At 42.5% G+C, this 20,950-nt stretch overlaps 1 protein-coding gene across 2 annotated transcripts in view; it reads left to right on the forward strand.

Moving 5' to 3' along the window:
* The window catches only part of PIP4K2A (phosphatidylinositol-5-phosphate 4-kinase type 2 alpha), a 178,247-nt gene that overhangs the window by 115,404 nt on the left and 41,893 nt on the right, over nt 1-20,950 (forward strand). Inside the window, exons 4-5 of one of the 2 annotated variants that reach the window (XM_007454164.1) lie at nt 5,627-5,779; nt 19,438-19,584. In XM_007454164.1, the coding sequence (XP_007454226.1) occupies nt 5,627-5,779; nt 19,438-19,584 (300 nt within the window). The remainder of the gene's footprint in view (nt 1-5,626; nt 5,780-19,437; nt 19,585-20,950) is intronic. The other variant, XM_007454165.1, reaches the window with a different exon arrangement.

Genomic DNA, 20,950 nt, shown 5'->3' on the forward strand with positions numbered 1-20,950 from the left:
GTAGAGCAAGAAGGAAACCTAGAGACCATTAAGTCCGACTGTCTTTCCTTGCAGATAACCAGATACCAGAGTAAGGAGTGGGGGGTCTGACTGCCCTCAACTTCTCACTGCTTCTCTTTCTGCCATACGTGCTGAGACCTGAAAACCTGAAAAGGACAGAAAAATAGTAAAGGAGTGACTGTAGTGGACAGACGCTATGTCAGATTTCTATTACATCTGTATTTTCAGTGTTGAATTAAATAAGCCTTTTAAGGCTCTGCATTGAACGGGATTGTGGATTTTGTGGTAGCGCAGCACGTTACACAAATGACTTTCCAGACCGGCATCCCAAGGTTGCTTTTCCAAACCTTCTCTCCCCTCAAGCCCTCCCACAGCCCGCCCCGGCTCACCCTCCTTGCCCTTGCTGCCACCTCAAGGTCACCAGAGGCCCGGCCGTCAGGCTCCCTGACGTTCCCTCCCCTGTACCTTCAAGTCCATTGGCATCTTCAGCCAGCCTGCTTTCCTCCCCTCCTCGGGAAGGGGTCACCCCAGCTCTCCGGGCTACCTCCCCTGTGCTTTCTCCATCCTTTAAAGAGCTGGCCCACTGTCTGCCATCCCTCCTGCCCTTTGGCTGGAGAGGATGCTGGGAGCTGAGCAGGGGCCACGGATAGAAGGGAGACCTAGTGGGGCTGGAATTTTTGACTTGAAACTTCCTCGTGTAAAATGTTTTAAATTCTTTTTCAAACTGCAAGTGGTTCTTATTGAGGGCTGTGGAAAGTAAGCCGTGAAATGGAGAGTTTGAGAGTGGTGAGAATGTGGTTCTTGATTTTCACTGGGTACGAACCAGAGGCTTGGCCAGGGTGGAATCAAGAGCCAACTGAAGGGACTTCCCTGGCAGTCCAGTGGTTAAGACTCCTTGCTTCCACTGCAGGGGGCACGGGTTCGTTCCCTTGTTGGGGAACTAAGACCCCGCATGCCACGCTGTGCAGCCAAAAAAGGGAGCCAACAGGAGGAACCCATTCCGTAAGTCCTTCATTTTTGACTCACCAACTTTCAGAGTAATTTGCTAATGTTGATCTGCACCTCTAAATGTCTTCCAGGTTGAAATTTGCTATTTATAATAATAGCTACCATTAAGGAGTGCTACTGTTCCAGGCACTATTATCAAAACTCTGTCTTATCTAATTTAACCCCCAGGCAAACTTTTATTGATGATTCTTCTCATCATTATTACCTTTCTACTCGTACGGAAACTGAGGCACAAAGAGCTTAAATAACTTGCCCCAAGTCACACAGTCTTAACGTAGAGCACCCGTGTGTGATGCTTATACTGTCTTCTAGCTTCAATATCAGTGCTATTTGGAACTTGAAAGGTCATCAGACCTCTGCTTATGACAATATGAACCTGAGAGAATGTGAATAAATAAGAGTATGAATAAACTAAATGTAACACAAAGAGATAGTTTTGATGTTCAGAACCCTCTGATGAGTGTGTACATCGTGGGCTTAGAATGTTTGTTCTTCTGATGGCTTCTAGACTTGGGTAGGTCTATTAGGATATTTCAGAAGACCAGTCGGGGTGGAGGCCTCTGCAAGGCCTTCCACGGACGCCGTCCCACTCAGGTCTCAAAGCCCTCTGGGCCTCTGTTTTCTCATCTGTAAATTGGGTGGTTTGGAATAATCTCCAGGGTTGCCTCCACCTGTCATGCTCTTTGATTATGACGTTTATTTACACATAAGGGGACCCTCTGGGGCTTCTGGAGGTCACCCCCTAGCTCTGTTTCTCTCAGGCCTTTCTCCTCCTGGCCTCCCAGACTTGCCCAGGCATCCTGTATGAGGCTATGGTTCACTCTTCCTTTGTGACACAACAAGGGACACTGAGGAATTTCAGTATTCAATTTCTAGATAGCAGACTGTTGACTACATTCCACGTGTGTCCACGACCTCCTTCCCTTAGCTTATCCTCTCGTTCTTGCTGAAATTGTCCAAGTACATCTGGAACCTCTGATGTGTTATTTCCATGCTGCTCTAAGAACTATTGCCATCTCTCTTTAATCCTGGCCCAGATGTCCTAAGCCATCATCATGCCCCTGCTCAGATGGTGGTTGGACTCTCTTCTGACTAGACTTCCACTGGAAAACATCAAATCACCTTCTGAGGCCTGTGCTGCCCTGCCCTTCCTAGAGCCATATCTTTGAGGAAATACATTTTTTTAGAGTCATAGGAGGTCTGAGGGAGAGACCTAGTTCAGCCTGCCCCCTCCCCTGGGCTTATCCTCTGTCACTTTATAGTCCCGGGAACTGAGGCTCACAGATGCTGAATGCCGTATCCAAGGGTCGGTGAGTGGAGAGAATGTTCTAGGTCCCAGACCAGCACCCTGCCTTACTCGGTACTGCCCTTGCCAACACACACGCACTTCTATCTCATGTCAAAGGTTACAAAAAGTCAATGATTATGGTATTAATTAATGGCAAAAGTTTAGCTTTGTCTTCGTAAATTGCCCCTTTTTATTACCTCAGAGGAAGCTTTTAGGCGGGAGCCTTAGGCATGTCACCTGGCTGCATTGTACCCCAGTTTTATTATCTTCAAGTGGAAAAATGCACCTGGCTCTTTCTATCACGTAGGAATGTTGTGGAAATAAATACGAGTATGGATTTTTCCAGGCCTTAGACTCATTCCAGGGATCACACATTTTGTGTAAGATTGCATTCACTCTTCTGATTGTCTGTTTGTCTACGACTTTCAGTAAATCTGATTCATATATTTTTATATTCATAGTGATTATAAAAGGTACATTCTGAATTTTGACAAAGTGTGCTTGTTCCTAATCTCACTGGTTATTGGAAAACAATGAGCCTTAAAAAAATGCTTCCACACATTGTAGATATTGTGGGTTGGGACTACTTATGTGATTATTGAAAAATTGAGTTAAGGCAGAATCAAGATGAGAATTTGTAAAGTTTTATATGCCAGGCCATTATGGGGGGGCCTATGTCCTTATACAAAATCTGTAACAAATAATTATCAGTGTCTGAAACTGAAGGGAAAGGCAAAGAATTTGGAAGGAGGTAGCATCAGTGCTAAGGAGTTTGTACATTTTTGACTCTGCCTTTCTAGCCCTTTAGTCTGTAAATCCATACGTTGCTTTGAACGTAGTATTATTAAACATTTCATTAATGAATTAATACAGTGAATGCAATGAATTATCATTCTTCACTGTAAAGTTTCACATTTTAATCAAACCAGAGTTGGACAGACTATAATGGGACAGGCATTCAGGCAGGTACGTTTGTAATTATAACACACTTAATACACTAGACTCTCCACACTCTGCACCAGACAAATCCCCTCGTAGCCACGATTCAGTAGACTCTTGTTTCTCACGTGTGGTCTGCAGACCTGCTGCAGCTCTATCGGGCGTCTTCTCCTTCAAACGCCCCATCCCACACCTGCCAGGTCAGACGCTGCATTGTCACGTGATCCCCAGGTGACTCGGTTGCTCATTAGAGTTGGAGAATCACTGACTCTGCAGCTTTCACTTCTGTTCTTTCCCACTGGTCTGTAATAGAATGTTACATTTTCATATCCAGTACGCCTAAGAAAACAGTCTATGAAACTGATGCTGCTGTAATTCTGTCCTTTGCTAAATATAATTATCCTTTACTATTCCCCCCTCCCCCCAGAAAAGTTATTTTACATGTGTTGTCAGTTTTACAAAGTTTATAACCTGGTCCGCCTGTCTTTCATTAAGTTGATTGTTCCTGCTTTGATTTTTATGCCTGAAAGTAATTTGTAATCTTACAATTCCTAGCGTTCTTGTTTTATTTGGAATAACCTTTTACAAATTAATGTTTGGGAGGAAAAAGACCATTAGCCAAGAGCAATTGCTTTTTTTGGCCAGTGTTTAAAACCCCCAAAGAGGGCATTCACTTTGATTTTCTTCCCTTTTGTTCTTAGTAGGAAGTGGTATAAAGGAGGATTTTTATGTTTGAGGAAAAAAATCAATATAAGTAAGAACCAAACTCTTGTTGATATAACCATTTTCATCCTGAAAATCCTTTTCCTCCTTCTCAGCCTATCTGATGAGTTTCAGCTGTCTTCATCATTTAACATGGCCAGATCCTGCTATTTAAAATCATTGGGAGTTACACTGATTTTTCCCCCCTTCTCTCAAGCTTTCTAATAAGCTAAGGAAAGCAAATTCAGTTAATTGGCAGGAGCGGCTCTGCACTTGGCAGTTGTGCCCGGCTGCATTCAGATCAGGATGTGCTGTCTCAGGATGTAAAGACAGCAGCCGAGGTGCCAGGGCTGGTCCTGGAGATGAGAATGCGCTCACTTCCCTCAGCCCAAGGAGGCCCTCCACAAGTTGCTGCACCACCGCAGTGTCATTAAGACCTCATACGGCTGAGTCCTGGTGGATTTCATCTGGAAAAGAAGGAAAGGTTAAGGAGGCTTGAACATTCTAGACTGATGGGGAACTCTCACTGACAGTCATGATGCAGTGATACCACCTGCCTCTCTAAAGACATCTGTGTCCCCATAACTAGACAGACTTTGGTTCATTGGGGCTTTCAAATGCCCACTTTGGGAGAGGACGGTGAATTGGGACTGTCTTTCCCTGTGAATCCCTCATACGCCGTCCAGTGGGGCTGGGCAGGGAATGGAGGTCAGTTCTCAAGGGCACAGTTAGCAGAGGCGAAGACCAGGCTTCCTCAGATGCTGGGGGTTTGCTGATCCACTAGTCTGGTGACCAGTGTAAGACGGTTGGGGGAAAGCAGGGCAGACTTCCTGGAGGCTCTAGGAAAACAGATTCAAACAGGGGAGTCACAGGTGAGAGCAGGGGAGACAGCGGGAGTGACAGTGAGTATGGAATGAAAGGCTAGATCCTGGAGTGAAGTGATTTGCAGAAGAGCGCCCACTCAGAGCCCTGCCCCATCCTCTCCAGGAGATGAATCATCCTCAAAAATGGCTGAAGTGGGGTGGAGGATGGGCCAGGTCAGAAACTTCTGGAGCTGTGTTAGAGCACACCTGCCCAGGCCAGGCCCTCCCAGGGCAGCCATGGGCCCCAGAGTTTAGTAATTAAGTTCTTTATTACTTGAGTAGTTGACTAGTTGAGAACTTGGGTTCCGAGCCAGCCACACTGCAGATGGCATTCTGGTTCTTCCCCTTACTAGCTGTGTGACTTTCTCCCAATGATTATACCTCTCTGATCCCCATCTCCTCGTCTGTAAAACGACAGTGATATCACTAGTAACCATTTCATGGGAATGTTACCAGAGTTGGGAGAAGTCCTCTGTGTATAACGCTTGGCAGAATACCTGTCATATAAGGAAACACTCAGGGAAAGTAAGATGTCCTTTCGTGGCTGGAACCTAATTTTATTGAGAGGGAAATCTCAGCTCTTGTCCAACTCAAAAGAACAAGGTGAACAAAGTAACTTTGATTATAATTCTAGACCTTAGAATCGCTGTTTTCATTTCTTCTGAAGGACTTGCCATTTGAGGTACAATGAGTAGAAAATGTTGTCCTCCTACTTATCAACTTCTTCCAAACACAGATGTTTTTGAAAACTTGTGGTGACAACAAATGACCTGGAAATTAGTCTTTAACGGTTCTCTTCCCTCCTCCCCTGTCATCCCATGGGAAGAATTCCCTGACCAGGAGTGCACCCCTTCCCAATGACTCCCAAGCCCGCAGCGGAGCCCGGTTCCACACATCCTACGACAAGAGGTACATCATCAAGACCATCACAAGTGAAGACGTGGCCGAAATGCACAACATCCTAAAGAAATACCACCAGGTAATGTTTATCTTTATGTGAAACTCTGAGAAGGCTGACATTTGTGACAAATTATCATGAAGGCCAAAGATTTAAATACATAGTTAGGACATGACTAGAACACATTTGACACAAAAATTCCCTCTAGCTGTGTTTTTAAAAATTACTGTGGCCAGATTACCGACAGTTAACATTTAGGAATGATAGATCGGTAGTTAATAGACGTAACACGTTTAATCTAAATATCCTTCTGTACAATAGTTGTGATGATTACCACTCTGATTTTAAAATCACTCTGCTTAAGGTTTGGCAACATTTCGGAAGTTATTTTGCACATGCTGGAGGTGAGGTGCTGACCTCTGAGTAAATTTATCCATTTACACCTACAGATCCTCTCCTGCTTTCACTGGTCTCTTCCTGTCCTGGCCCCAGAAAGGCCCACCCCCCACCACCACCACCATTCACAATCTCCTGCCCAGAGAAGTTTCTGATTTTAGAAAGTGTTTGTCTACTCACCACCTCCTTTTCATGTCAGCATTATCCCCTCATCATCACCTGGGCATAAAGTGACACTACCCTTGGGAACAGCCATCTCTTTCTGTTTCTTTCCCACCCTCCAGTCCCCCCTCCCCCACTCACAAGGGCCTGGTAGAGCACACGATCCCAGCCCCCAGCTAGAGCTGTGTGGACCCCGGCCCCCAGTTAGAGCTGTGTGGACCCCAGCTAGAGCTGTATGGACCCCAGCCCCCAGCTAGAGCTGTATGGACCCCGGCCCCCGGCTAGAGCTGTGTGGACCCCGGCCCCCGGCTAGAGCTGTGTGGACCCCGGCCCCCGGCTAGAGCTGTGTGGACCCCGGCCCCCGGCTAGAGCTGTGTGAGGTCGTACTGTGAAGTAGAACAGCATGAAGCCCCACGTCAGGCGGTCCTGGCTGCAGACCTCAGCCCCGTCACTTACTAATAGCCACGTGACTTCCGGACTTTAAAGCCTCAGCTTCCTGACTTATACGGTGGAGATGGAAACATCAGCTGATTCCGGAGTCCTGAAGATTGTAGGGCAGGTACTCAGCATAGCGTCCGCCACACGCCAGGCTCTCCACACGTGGTGGTGGTCACAGCGGTCATCAGGTCCTACACCAGTGGCCAGTAACAGCTGTGTCACCTTGAGAAGGTGTAGTCTTATGGCATGAGTATGACCATTGATGGCAATATCGCAGCAGCCACCTTGAGAACTGGTGTTTAAACCACACACCGAAACACACAAACGTACACACACGCTGTTGCTGTTAACCAGAGGCTTCTCAAGTGTTTAAACCATCACATCAAGTACCAGCCTCTCAAAGCGACTCCTTCAAAGGCACTGCTTGGTTGGATTTGTAGGCTCTGAGGTGCCTGTAAAAGTCAGCTTCCTTCCTTTACTGTCATGCTTTCTGCTGTAACATCAGGAATTATTTTTTTTATAAATTTACTTATTTATTTACTTATTTTTTGGCTGTGTTGGGTCTTGGTTGCTGTGCGCAGGCTTTCTCTAGTTGCGGCGAGTGGGGGCTACTCTTCCTTGCAGTGCGCGGGCTTCTCATTGCAGTGGCTCCTCTTGTTGCGGAGCACGGCCTCTAGGCACGCGGGCTTCGGTAGTTGTGGCACGCGGGCTTCGGTAGTTGTGGCACACGGGCTCAGTAGTTGTGGCTCGCAGGCTCTAGAGCACAGGCCCAGTAGTTGTGGTGCATGGGCTTAGTTGCTCCGTTGGCATGTGGGATCTTCCCGGACCAGGGCTCAAACCCGTGTCCCCTGCATTGGCAGGCGGATTCTTAACCACTGTGCCACCAGGGAAGCCCCAGGAATTATTTCTTGCCAGTTGCTTATTCTTCTCAAATATGAACAAATGCATTTTTAAAATTTTTTTTATTTATTTTTTTAACATCTTTATTGGAGTAGAATTGCTTTACAATGGTGTGTTAGTTTCTGCTTTATAACAAAGTGAATCAGCTATACGTATGCATATATCCCCATATCTCCTCCCTCTTGTGTCTCCCACCCTCCCTATCCCACCCCTCTAGGTGGACACAAAGCACCGAGCTTGATCAACTGCATTTTGCTTGCAGTGAGGTCTGTGAACATCTTGAAGCTACCTTCTGTTTCTGGAAACTTGGGACGGCCCCCCATTTGTTTTTCTCAAAAACACTGGTCAGCCTCTAAATCCATTAAACATCTAATCAATCTTTTATAACATCTATTCCTTTTGAAATCTGTCCTACAGCGCTTATGCTGTTACCGATTGTGAAGGAAATTTTGAAGTGCTGGGTTAGTACCTATGAGGGTAAAAACGCTCAGGCGTTGGCTTCTGAATAAATGGAATTCTAAGGACGCAGCTTTCGCCATTCACTCCTCTCTGGAACTTAATGTCGCGCTGATGCATTCTTTTTCTGCTTTCTTTAAATTGTCTCAGAACTCTCAAAGCAATGTGATGCCTCAGTGACTGATGAAAACATATTATTCTAATAAGTGACTATGATACTATTCTAATACAGTGTGACATGCAATTCAAATATCAACTTCTTGATGACATCTTTGAGTTCAGAATTTTTTGACTATACAGAAATTACAGTTTGAAACGTCTCCTCTGGGGTAGTTACTGTAACAAACATGCAGATTTGACATATCATCATTATTACATAAAATACATTGGGGACTAAAATAAGTCTATTAACATGCTCCAGGGGCTGTCACAGTACTAAGTATTTCATTTCACTGCTACAGAATGATTATTTTCTTGGTATATTCTTTATCCAGAAAAAGCTCATTTCTCATTTCTTCAGCATCTGTGTTTTGCTTCTTATAAAAAGTATTTTAAATAGAAAGGGTCTTAGTGTTAACCTTAAAACAGAGTGTTGTAGGTCAGTTATTCTTGAAAAACAAAACAAAGCCATAGAGAAAGGGATCAGATTTGTAGTTACCAGAGGTGGGGGAATTGGATGAAGGTAGTCAAAAGGTAAAAGCTTCTAGTTATAAGCTAAGTACTCGGAATTCAATGTACAACATGATGAATATTAACGCTGCTGTGTCATATATGCAAGCTGTTAAGAGGAAATCCTGAGTTCTCGTCACAAGGAAAATATGTTTTTCCTGTTTCTTTGCTTTTGTGTCTCTATGAGATGCTGGATGTTCACTAAACTTGCTGTGATCATCATCTCATGACATATGTGGGAAATCAAATCATTATGTGGTACACCTTAAACTTTGTACAGTGCTGTATGTCAATTATATTCAGTAAAACTGGAAGAAAACAATTTTTAAATAAACAGAGGTATAGGGTCTTAGTGATTGAGAGTCACCATTGTTAATATGATTTATTTAAAGGACACTACATTGAAGGTCAGGAGACCTAAGTCATAGTTTGTCACAAACTGGTTACTTAAGCGATCTCTGAACCTCAGTTTCCCCATCAGCATTTCATTCATCCTTTCATTCGTTTGTGCATGTATTTACCCTTTTTCTTATTGAAGTATAATTGACTTACAATATTATACTAGTTTCAGGTGTGCAGCATAGTGCTGCGATATTTTTATAGATTATGCACCACACAAAGTTATTATAATACTATTGACTGTATTCCCTGTGCCGTATATTTACTCTTGACCTAATTCCAGAGAGGATGTAAAGTGGCCTAGACTACTTTTAGGATTTATGTCTAGTCAAAATTTTTCTGTCTCCTGCTTCGGTGGGGACTGTCAGTTCATTTATTTCTTCTTGCTTTTTGTTGCTTTTACCTTCGAATGTGCCTTTGCTTCTGAACTCCCCCGTCTGGACAAGTCAGTAGGCATGTTCAGATCCCAGATCAGTAGATGGACAGGCTCTCAGAGAGGGCGGCTTCTGCGGAATAAATTGGATGGGCTTTCTGACAGCTTTGGTTACTCTATGGCACTTGACGTCTCTTTTTTCTTTTCTTTCGTTGTTTTTTTGTTTTAGTAAGATATATCCGGAGGTGCAGCTGTATTCTGGAAGGTTAAAGTGACCCCAAGGCCAGCCTCTGGAGAAGTAGAAAATTGCTAGATATTTAAATAAATTCCTCTTAGGGTTAATTTTCTGATGAGCCAACCTCACCAGCAGTGCTGTGTGACAGGTGGTTTTCAGGGCACAGACTCTGCAGCTGGCTGCTTTGCTCCCGACCTGCTGTGTGTGACCTTGGCCAAGTTTCCTATCCTCTCTGCACCCGCTTCTCTGTCTATACAATTTGGATAATAGTACCTCCTTCATCCAGTGTTGTACTAATCAGGTGAATTGATATTTATTATATAACCTGCTCAGAATAGTGCCTGGTATATGATAAGTGCTATGTAAATGATCCAATAAGATCATTAAATACCTTTCTTGCACATACTTAGTTGCCGTAGTCCCAGTGTCGAAATCATTTGCTCTTTGAATCCACTAGGGGGCCTGGTTTCTGGTAGAGTGTTGCAGAGATGCAGACAAATCTGAAGATTCAAACCATGAGGAGTTAGATTTTTTTTCCCCAAGCTCCAGCATCTTGCCTTAGTCCTTATTTGCTGCCCAAATCCTACCCTAATTTCCACTGTTCGCTAAGAAAGCATAGCATCATCTTTCAGACCAATGGAAAATTTATATCAAGCAGAGCAAACTTTTATGTCTCTTTTCCTTTTTCTCTTTTTTTATGGTTGGGAAAGTAACTTAGTGCTTTGGTGTAAATATCCTTTTCTTCAAATTTCTGTTAGGTTAGGACAAACTCAGGTCTTCCAAATTACGATTATCCAAAGAAGAGGAGATATATGTATATGCATAGCTGATTCACTTTGCTGTACAGCAGAAACTAACACAACATTGTAAAGCAACTATACTCCCATAAAAATTTAAAAATATAATAAATAAGTGATAGTTATCACCTGATTTGCTGAGCAATGCTGAAGAGCATTCAGAAGGAAAAAATGGTCAAGAACCTTCTTGAATGTCTTATTTCTTCTAAATTGACTGATTTTTCTTTTTTGACTGACCTGCATTCATTGGGAGTTTTGGTATCGTGTCGCTTCAGCTTTAATTAAGAGTCAATGTCAATAAAATTTTAGAAATTTTAGCGGAGGGAACAAATTCCAATGCAGATGATCAAGAAATGCCTTATGAAAATAGTGTTAGGAATATCTTTTATGTTTAAAGTAACCTAAAAATCCTTTCTTATCCTTTGTTATTTGGGAGACAGTAACTTGAGCCAAATCTAGAAGTTACACCTAAAAATCTGAAATCCTTGTTGAAAAATCTAGCTATAGTACCTCAAGTTTCAGTAAAGGATTTGGGGGTGAATGTTTGACTTTTTTGGAACCTCCTTGGAGTACATCTTTTTATCCTCCCATGAGGGACAGTCACATTGACCACGAACAGAGAGAAACCGAGAAAATAGGTCCCTTAAAAGCCAAAAATTAAAATTTAAAAATTGAGGGCGTGGTGCCCAAAGAGAAGCAGTTACACACTCCGTCAGAGCTTCCCAAACTGCCGATTATAGAGGGAACCCCCGCGCATCTTGTAAAAAATTTACATTCCAACTCAGTAGATCTTGGGTGGACCTGAGATGCTGTGTTCTTCACGTGCTCCCGGGTGATGCTCCCCTGTAAGTGGCAGCACAGGACCAGCTTTCCAGAGCAGGAGAAACGTTCCGAGTCTGCTCTTTGGCTTTTCTGTTCTCTTTGGAGGAGAGGCCAGTCGAAATGTGAAAAGCACATTAAAGTTTTAAGCCCCATAAGCACCTGGAACTATGAGATTCAAGGCAACTCCCAGCAGAGCCTCTGTGCCCTCAGAAGCTGCACATACTTTTCTTGCTTCTCTCTTAGTAAAGAGAGAAGGCGCTGGAAGGCGCTGCCACCCCCAGGGTCCCTGTGGCCTGGGGAGCACCCCTTCCAGTTCCACTCTGCAGACACTTTGCAGGTGGAGGCGTCACCATCTGTTCCCAGCGTCCCAGCCGTCGTTCCCCAGGTTTCCAGCTGCGCAGCCCACTCATCAGCACGTGTTTCCTGCAGCATGTTATCTCCAGTTTCTGGAATTCCCGTTGTTCTTTTTGCTTCATGCATCACCTGTCTCCCCGCCTCTCTCCAGCATCTACGGATTTGACATTTTCATTCTAGCCTCCACGGCACTTCACTTTCCTTTCCCGTTTTCCATCTCCAAACATCTCTGCTCAGTTTGGGATAAATTTCACAGCTGTGTCACCCACTCCTAATTCTCTGTTCAGCTGTTCTAATCTGTTACCTTCCTGTCCAATGATTTTTTTTTTCAAAGATCATATTTTTCCTTCTAGAAGTTCCATTTAAAAAAATCCACCAGTGCACTCCTGATCGTTTTTTATTATATATGCTCATTTCTGAACTTGCATCCTTTTATTTCTTCAAATGCTTTATGCATAACTCTTCAAGTTCTATTTCCGGTAGTCCTAAGCTCTGCCATTCCTGGAGGTCCTGAATTTGTTGCCTCTTGTGTCTGCTGCTCAGGAGTGAGTGGCCCGAGCAGAAGGCCCATAGCATGTGGAGTCAGGATACTGATTAGGGATGGAAGCCAGTGCGGGAGGAGGAAAGGAGGAAGACTGGACAGAGGGGGAGGGGCAGGCTGCCAGCCAACCTGGTGGGGCCCTTTGGGGTCCTCCACCCAGATGCTGCCATGTTGGGCCAAACGGACAGGAAGGCAGGCCCAGAAGGAGCTGCCAACCAAAGGCTGCTGACTGCACTCCAGAGCTGGGCGGCCAGGCCTCCCAGAGCGCGTAACACCAGGCTGCTTGGGGCAGTCCGTCTGCATTTCAGTTGTAACCACTGAGTAAACTCCATCTGTACTTATGGTAAGGTGAGTTTTTTTGTTTTGTTCTTTTTTGGCCACACTGCACGGCTTGTGGGACCTTAGTTCCCCAACTGGGGATTGAATCTGGGCCCTTGGCAGTGAAAGCTCAGAGTCCTAACCACTGGACCACCAGGGAAGTCCCTGATAAGGTGTTTTTTACAAAGTCATTTCATCTTTAATGATGAGGTTACGTATGGGTCTCTAGAACAGCATCACAAACAGAGTTAGTGGCACCAGTGTTTGCATTCAGGTGTATTCTGCAGTATCTCAGTACTAAGAATGTTTGTAAATACTGCAGAGGAATGTTTATTCCTTTTAAGCCTGCTTTTTATTAAGTTTAAGAAAAGCAGTAAAATTTTATACTTACATTAGCTTAAATGGAGTCATCCTTACATTCTTTTATGACTTAAAACTATTTGAAACCAAAAGATATCATATTAACTGACACACGGACCATTATCCCAAAATTCAAGGAATTTTGAAGGATAATTCAAAATATTCAAGGAATGTTTGGATTATTTATTTATTTGGTCCTTTTAAAGCAAACCAATCCTTAATTTCAGGCTGGCTTCTTTCTTTTCTTTGTCTTTTCTTCCTTCCTTCCTTCCTTCCTTTTTTTCCTCTTTCCTTTTTCTCTCCTTCCCTCCCTCCTTCCTTCCTTTCCCTTTTTCTTTCTTTCTCTCCCCCCCTACCGTTATGAAAAGAATGTTGTTGGAGCGATCTGTAAACATAGGCAGAGGCACAATAAGGATTACAGATAATTTAACCTTTCAAAAACATTAACTGAAGCAAGACTTTACATTGAAGTATTAATTTGATGCTATATTAAATTGTCACTTCAAGCCTCTAAAAAAAATGAGTGAAACATGATAATAACAGCAATTTCCAAGAGCTGGAGCCCAGGTTCACACTATCATGCGGAGATATAAATATTTATCCGTTCCAGTACATCACTTAGAATCCTCTCTGCTGAAACTTTCAGTCAGCTGTGAATCTTTTAATGGCATTTCATTTTGCATGAGAAGAAGCAACAAATCAGGGATTCATAATACTTGTTATTCTTGTTGAGCACCCAAGAGCAAAGGAAACCGAGATCTTGTGGCTATTGCGTTTTATGTTTTTAAAATTCCTATTTCACCACATCAATTTGTCATTACATTACAGTTCTGACAAGCTGTTATATAGGAAAAAGCTCTAAGGGGGACTAATGAAGAGATAAAATTTGCCTTTACTGGTGACACCATGGAGTTTTCGTACAAGAAGATATTTTTCAAAAGAAGACAGAAAAAAGTAAAAACTGTTATTGGTTACAGATGAACATTGCCAGCAAATACAAGTGTCTGAGAAGCACTCTTGGAAAAAACAGAAGCCACCGCAGGATAAATGACAATGCAAGGTGACACGAGGCATCCGGCTATGAAAATGCAAAAGTGAAAAATACTTAATAAAAAACAATATTTTAAAAATGCAAATGTAGGTAATGCAGTGAGTTTAACACTGAGAATACGGACGCTGATCCCAAGAATACTTGTGATGGTTTTAGCTCCATACAGTAAGTGTAAGAAGAACTGATGACCATCAAGGTCACTTTTTAAAAATTTGGGACTAACTGTTCCATGCCTTATTCAGATGGAAGCTCAGTGTCATCGCTGAATCACAAGCATCTGAAAGCTGCCAGTTCATGTGCCAGACAAGACTTTCCCTGTTTGATGTGAGAGAAGGTGACCTAGAGAGCCTGGAGGGGTGGAAATAACAGGCCAGCTTTGGGCCACAGATGGGAAGGCCTTTGGGAAAGGAGCGAATCTAAGGAGCCACTGAGAGGAAGGCTCTCATAACGGTCATCCCTCTGGCAGATGTGTGCTCTTAATTCCTGAGCCACACGTGGATGACCAGCCTTGCCAAGTGTTTGGTCCACTTGTGACCTCTTATCTCCCTTGGGACCTCAGAGTGGCACAGGGCAGAAGTCCACAGACTCATCTGACCTCTAGGAAAGTGTCTACTGGGTGGCACTAGGGCACTGCACCTGTTGAGTCTGTAAATTGAGATTTTAACATGGCAGACAAGGAACATCTGCGTTATGTCCTTTGCCAGTTAGGCAGGATTGCCTTGTAGCCACATCAGAACAGTGGTTGAAAGTGAGAAATACCTACACTTATTTTTATTTTATTTTTTATTTTATTTCATTTCATTTACTTTATTTTATTTATTTATTTATTTTTTGGCCACGCCGAGCTGCTTGTGGGATCTTGGTTCCCCGACCAGGGATTGAACCTGCATCCTGGCAGTGGAAGCACCGAGTCCCGACCACTGGACCGCCAGGAAATTCCCCTACACCTTTTTTTAAAGAGTGACCCTCGGGATTAAGTCGCTATTTCTCCATTCTTGTAATTACAAGAATTCGAAATTAAGCATGTAAAAAGGAGGAAGCAAAGATTCATCCTTAGATTGTTTTGCAATCAAATCAACAATGTTAAAAAGAAATTAATTAATAGATGCTGAGGCTGTTTTTAACTATTTAAAAAAAGGTTGCTCGTGCCAAAAAACTGATCATGATACTGTAGTGCTACCAATACACCCTTTTAAAATAATTTTTGAAGCATTTATTTACAGGTTGTTTTGTTAATTTGTCAGTGGTTAAGCTTTTGAAGGGGAAGTGCTTAGAGTTCTGATCCTAAAAGCAACATGAGTGAGAAATATAATTTTTTAGTGTTTCTTTTACATTTACAAAAATATTGCCTTACTTTATAAATAAACACACACACATGCAACATTATTCATTTTTGGTAAGTCTGTTCTGTGGAGATTCCCTGAAATTGGGAGTTCCCATCCTGCATTTAAATAGAATCCATTTCTCAGGGAGCATTTGAGGAGCACATCAGGTGCAAGCTTGCCTCCCTCGCCCTTTCCTTCCCTACTTCCTTTCTCACCCCTCGCCCCAGGGTCCTGGTTTCATCCGGCTCCCGCTTGAATCACCGCCATCCTTCCAGTGCTGTTTCCCTGATCTTCACACCCTTCACAAAACCCCTGTATGCTCTAACTACTAATCTTATGCCTCATCTCCAAATGCAGAGACACAGAGAGGTTGAACAATTCCCCAAGGTCACACAGCTAGTGAATGTGGAGCTAGATCAGGAAGGCTCGAGCAGCGTGATGTGGCCATGAGTTTACAGTCTCCCTAGATGTGGGATAACGTCCAGTAGTTTGTGGGGTGGGGGAACCCTCATAGATGTGCCCACTGGTGTAGGGGTGTGTGCACAGCATTTCCTGGGTCAGCTGGTGAAGAATCTGAGAGGAAGCACATCCGGGCCTGTTTGTGTCAACTCCCACACGCAGTGACTCCGTGTGCAGTGGTGCCCCAGCCCAGGTGCTCACACACCCAGTGAGACCTTCCTCCACTGACATGAAGCAATGTCTTCCCAGTGCTCCCACCCAGAAATTCAATTCACGGGGAGAATTTTCTCTTCTGCAAAGTTTTGACACATAAATGCTTTCTAAACCTTTGCTACCAACTGCTGCTTGTCAGTACTGAACTCTAACATGATAGGCTTTCTGTGGTTGTGGTTTTGTACATATTTATAAACTCAGGAGTTTTAAGTTTATTAAATCTCTGTTTTTCAAGGTGTTCATCAGAGAGCCTCATAGGTGAGCCTTGCCTTTGAGAACAGGTGCACATAGAAACTTGCTGATGAAGTGGATCAAATTTGATCTGTTTTTTTAACATGGAGTAACTTATGTAATCTTAAAGATAGAGGAGTTGTAGAATGTAATCTGTATGTGTATTTTTCCCTGGGGGAAAAAAACAGCTTGTCGGTGATTTCCTGTGTAGTAGTCAGGTTTCTTTAACATATTCATCAATATGGATAGTGGTCAGTATCTGCTCTGTTCCGGGTGCTCTGTGACTGTACCAAGATTTTGATCTAAGAGATATCTTCTACCAGCAGGATTTTTTAAAGGTAGGCCATGATGAGAATAACAGCAGAATGGCACAAAGGCAGGGGACTTGAACAGCCAAACTGAAACCTGTGTGCCTCCATGTGTTTAAGGCCCATCCAACCATCTCTCTTCAGAGGTACCAGACAACCACTCTTTTTTATTTCTTTACATCAGATGTGAGAAATCTTCATTTTAGCCAAGAGCTCTTTACCACCTATTTTGTATTAGCGAAAATCAAGTTAATTTACTGTTTTTTGAAAGGCGAGAAATAGAAAATGTTCCTCTGATCAGACTTCGCATTAAGAACAGGTTGTGGGTCAAACTCAGAAAAATCCATCAAACTAAAATATATAGCTCAATTATGGTCAGTAAGATTTTTTTTAAGGGCAGGAGCATCTTTAAAGTCTTCCAAAACTCTGGGTGGCAAAAATCAAACTCCTATACTGATGCTGTTCATCTTTTCTTTAATGATAAAAACTAAAGCCTTTTTTAAAAAAAATCTTAAGATGGTTTAATATTATCAGTTGATTATTACAGTGTTTACCACTAAAAAGTTGGAAAGGGCATTCTTACTACTTTCTTATTTTTATAAAATGTTCACTGTACAACAGAAAAATTCGAGCAGAATAGTTTTTTTTTTCCCTAAAAAAAGGAAGAAAGCAGTTACCCTAAATTTCACTATTACCATAGTGACCATTCTTCCAGACACATCTCTGTAAATAGGCACAATAGGTACAATTTTTACAGTTTTGGAATCATGTTACTCATGCTGTTCAGTTATCCTAGAGAGTTCACACACATGTCATGGGAATAAAAGAGCTTTTTTGAAATCTTTCCCCTTCATTTTAAAGAAAGGAAAACCTAACTTTCCTTTGGAAAGTGCAATGGGACCCAGTTTGTAAGGATGGTCTTTTGAGGAGAAGTGTCTCCATCTTGTGGCCTTTTAGAGTATGGTCATTCAAGACTGATAAACGGATGTTGTGTTTTTGCAACTCTCCTTGGAAACGGTGTCAGTTCTGGGACTTGTTCAGTGGATTTGATGAATCCAACATGGGGCCAGAGCGTGTCCATCTGTCTGTAGAGCGGGGGCAAGCCCTTTTTCACACCGCTTCTCTGGTGGGCAGTTTATTTCTTCACTGACATGAATTTTTTATTCAATGTCACTTGTAAATATACAAAGTATTCATTTTAATGTATCCAAAAAAAGAAGAATATTTTTTCATAAATTATTTTTTTTAATTTTATTGAAGTATAGTTAATTTATAATGTATTAATTTCTGCTGTACAGCAAAGTGACTCAGTTATACATATATATATTCTTTTCATATTCTTTTCCACTATGGTTTGTCACAGAATATTGAATATAGTTCCCTATGCTATACAGTATGATGTTGTTTATCCATCCTATATATAATAGTTTGCCTCTGCTAAAATCAAATTCCCATTCCTATCCTCCCTCCCCCTTGGCAACCACAAGTCTGTTCTCTATAGTTGTGAGTCTGTTTTTGTTTCATAGCTATGTTGATCTGTATCGTGTTTTAGATTCCATATATAAGTGATACATGGCATTTGTCTTTCTCGTTTACTTCGCTTAGTATGATAATCTCTAGGTCCATCCATGTTGCTGCAAATGGCATTATTTAATTCTTTTTGATGGCTGAGTAATATTCCATTGTATATATACACCACATCTTCTTTATCCATTCCTCTGTGGATGGACATTTAGTTTGTTTACATGTCTTGGCTATTGTAACTAGTGCTGCTGTGAACAGAGGGGTGCATGTATCTTTTCAAATTATCATTTTTTCTCAGTATGTGCCCAGGAGTGGGATTGCTGGATCATATGGCAACTCTGTGTTTAGTTTTTTTGAGGAACCTCCATACTATTTTCCATAGTGGCTGCACCAATTTACATTCCCACCAACAGTGTAGGAGGGTTCCCTTTTCTCCACACCCTCTCCAGCATTTGTTATTTGTAGACTTGTGAATGATGGCCATTCTGACTGGTGTGAGGTGATACCTCATTGTAGTTTTGATTTGCATTTCTCTAATAATCAGTGATGCTGAGCATCTTTTCGTGTGCCTGTTGGCCATTTGTATTTCTTCTTTGGAGAAGTGTTTTTCAAAAAAACAATTTTCGATTGGGTTGTTGGTTTTTTGTTGTTGTTGAGTTGTATGAGCTGTTTGCCTATTTTGGAAATTAAGCCCGTGTCGGTTGCTTCGTTTGCAAATACATTCTCCCATTCTGTAGGTTGTCTTTTCATTTTGTTTATGGTTTCGTTTGCTGTGCAAAAGCTTGTATGTTTGATTAGGTCCCATTTGTTTATTTTTGTTTTTATTCCTTTTGCCTTGGGAGACCAGTGGGCAATTTAAACATTAGAGTCTCAATAAGAAACAGGAAAACCAGGACTGGAGCCCAACTCTCCCAGCTTCTAACACTGAGCTTTCTCCACAATTTCCTTTTTAACCTCGACTTCAACACTGTCAAAGGAGTTGATCTCAGTGGCCGAGTCACGCTGCCTCAACCTCATGAAATCATCATAAAGGCTTCTAGGGAGGAAGATGGCAGCCCCAGGTAGAGTGTGATTTCACTTTAAAGGAATCACAGAAAGGACCAATCACTTGTCCTCTCACCCTATGCCATCGTATCCAAGTTTTGACTTTACGAATTAGTTTGGAATGTTAGGGAGAGAATATCTCTCGAGATAGAGTTGAATTTTATCTGTGTCTGCACGGTGGCCGCAGACCTGTACTGCTGAAGGCGGTACAAACATGGTCATTTTCTGTAAACAGGACATTAATAGTTGTGATAATAAACCATTATCACTTTGTATAAACACCATAGCAGAAGAGTTACATTTTACATCTGAATGAAGACCTTCTGACCGGGTCATTCCCCCCCTTTTCCTCTCTCCTGTGCAGTATATAGTGGAATGTCATGGGATCACGCTTCTCCCCCAGTTCCTGGGCATGTACCGGCTTAATGTTGACGGAGTTGAAATATATGTGATTGTTACAAGAAATGTGTTCAGCCACCGTTTATCTGTATATAGGAAATATGACTTAAAGGTAAGACTGATTTTTATTAACTTTTATTCATTAAGTTTGGTCATCCACGTTGTATGTAATTGATCATGCTGAACACTTAGGAGGTGCCCAGAGCACAAAGCTGCCAGGAGCGCTCCTTTGTGTTAAGCGAGGACCACGTGTACCTTCGAGAGATACCATGTCTATTTTATTCAACAAGTGTGTATTGAACACCAGCTATGGGCCAGGCACTGCTTTAGGTGCTGGGAATAGCTTGATGAGCAAAACAGAGCAAACCTGCTCTCAACGAGCTGACATTCTGGTGGATAAAGACGGGTGGTAATAAGTAAAAGGGGTAAGTAAACCATGGAGTATACTAGGAAGTGATCAGTGCCATGGACAGAAGTAAAGACAGGAAGCATGGGGAAGGGATGCGGTTTGGCATAGGGTTTCGCTTCACTGCAGACCTGAAGGAGGTGAGGGATAGGCTGAGGAGCAGGCCTGGAGACAGGCTGTTTCAGAGACCCCAAGTGAGAGGTGGACCACTGGAAATTCTGATTGTGGAGTGAGGGGATCTGACTTCTGGGATCACCGACATAGGCAACGTCCAGGTCAGGAGCTGGCAGACTGTGACCTGCCTCCGTGGCACAGCCAACATGGCCGTTTTTGTAAATAGTTTTATTGGAATCCCACAATGCCTGTGTTTTGTGTATCGTATGTGGTTGCACTATAACAGCAGAGTTGAGTAGTTACCATAGAGGCCGTTTTGGACCACAAAGCCTGAAACACCACCCCTCTTACCCTTTTCAGAAAAAGTTTTCCAACCTTTGGTCTTCATCAGTGGATCTCGAATTTTTTTATCTCAGACTCCTTCACACCCTTTAAAAGAGGACCCCAGAAAGCTTCTGCTTATGTAGGTTATGTCTGCTAATACTTACAATATTAGAAATGAGACATTGAAAAAAACTTATTTAAAATAGTAAAACCGTTACATCTTAGCATATCTTTATGAAAAATATCTTCCAAGTCAAAAAGTTTAGTGGAACAGGTAGCATTGTTTTTTATATCTTTGCAAATCTCTCTAATGTTAGGTTTGGTGAGACAGAACATCCTGTCTGGTTTGGCTGTCCACCTCTTGCCAAGTTATTTGCTTGAAGTGTATGAAGAAAATCAGACCTTACACAAATATGTAGTTGGAAAAGGAGAGGAGGAGTTTTTAATAACTTTTTCAGAAATCTGTGGATGTTTTCCTTTGATATCACACCTTAACCTGACAAGTGGTAGTTTCTCAAAGCTGAGTTACAGTGTGGAATCTGAAGTCACATCAGTGAACATTTTAAAATCCGTCAGTCTGTTTGCACGCATTGGTCTGGCTGCATCATGCTTTGGTCATTTGGAATATGATGGA

This window comes from Lipotes vexillifer, unplaced genomic scaffold (genome assembly GCF_000442215.2).
Source record: "Lipotes vexillifer unplaced genomic scaffold, Lipotes_vexillifer_v1.1 scaffold316, whole genome shotgun sequence".
NCBI classification, from domain to species: Eukaryota; Metazoa; Chordata; class Mammalia; order Artiodactyla; family Lipotidae; genus Lipotes; species Lipotes vexillifer.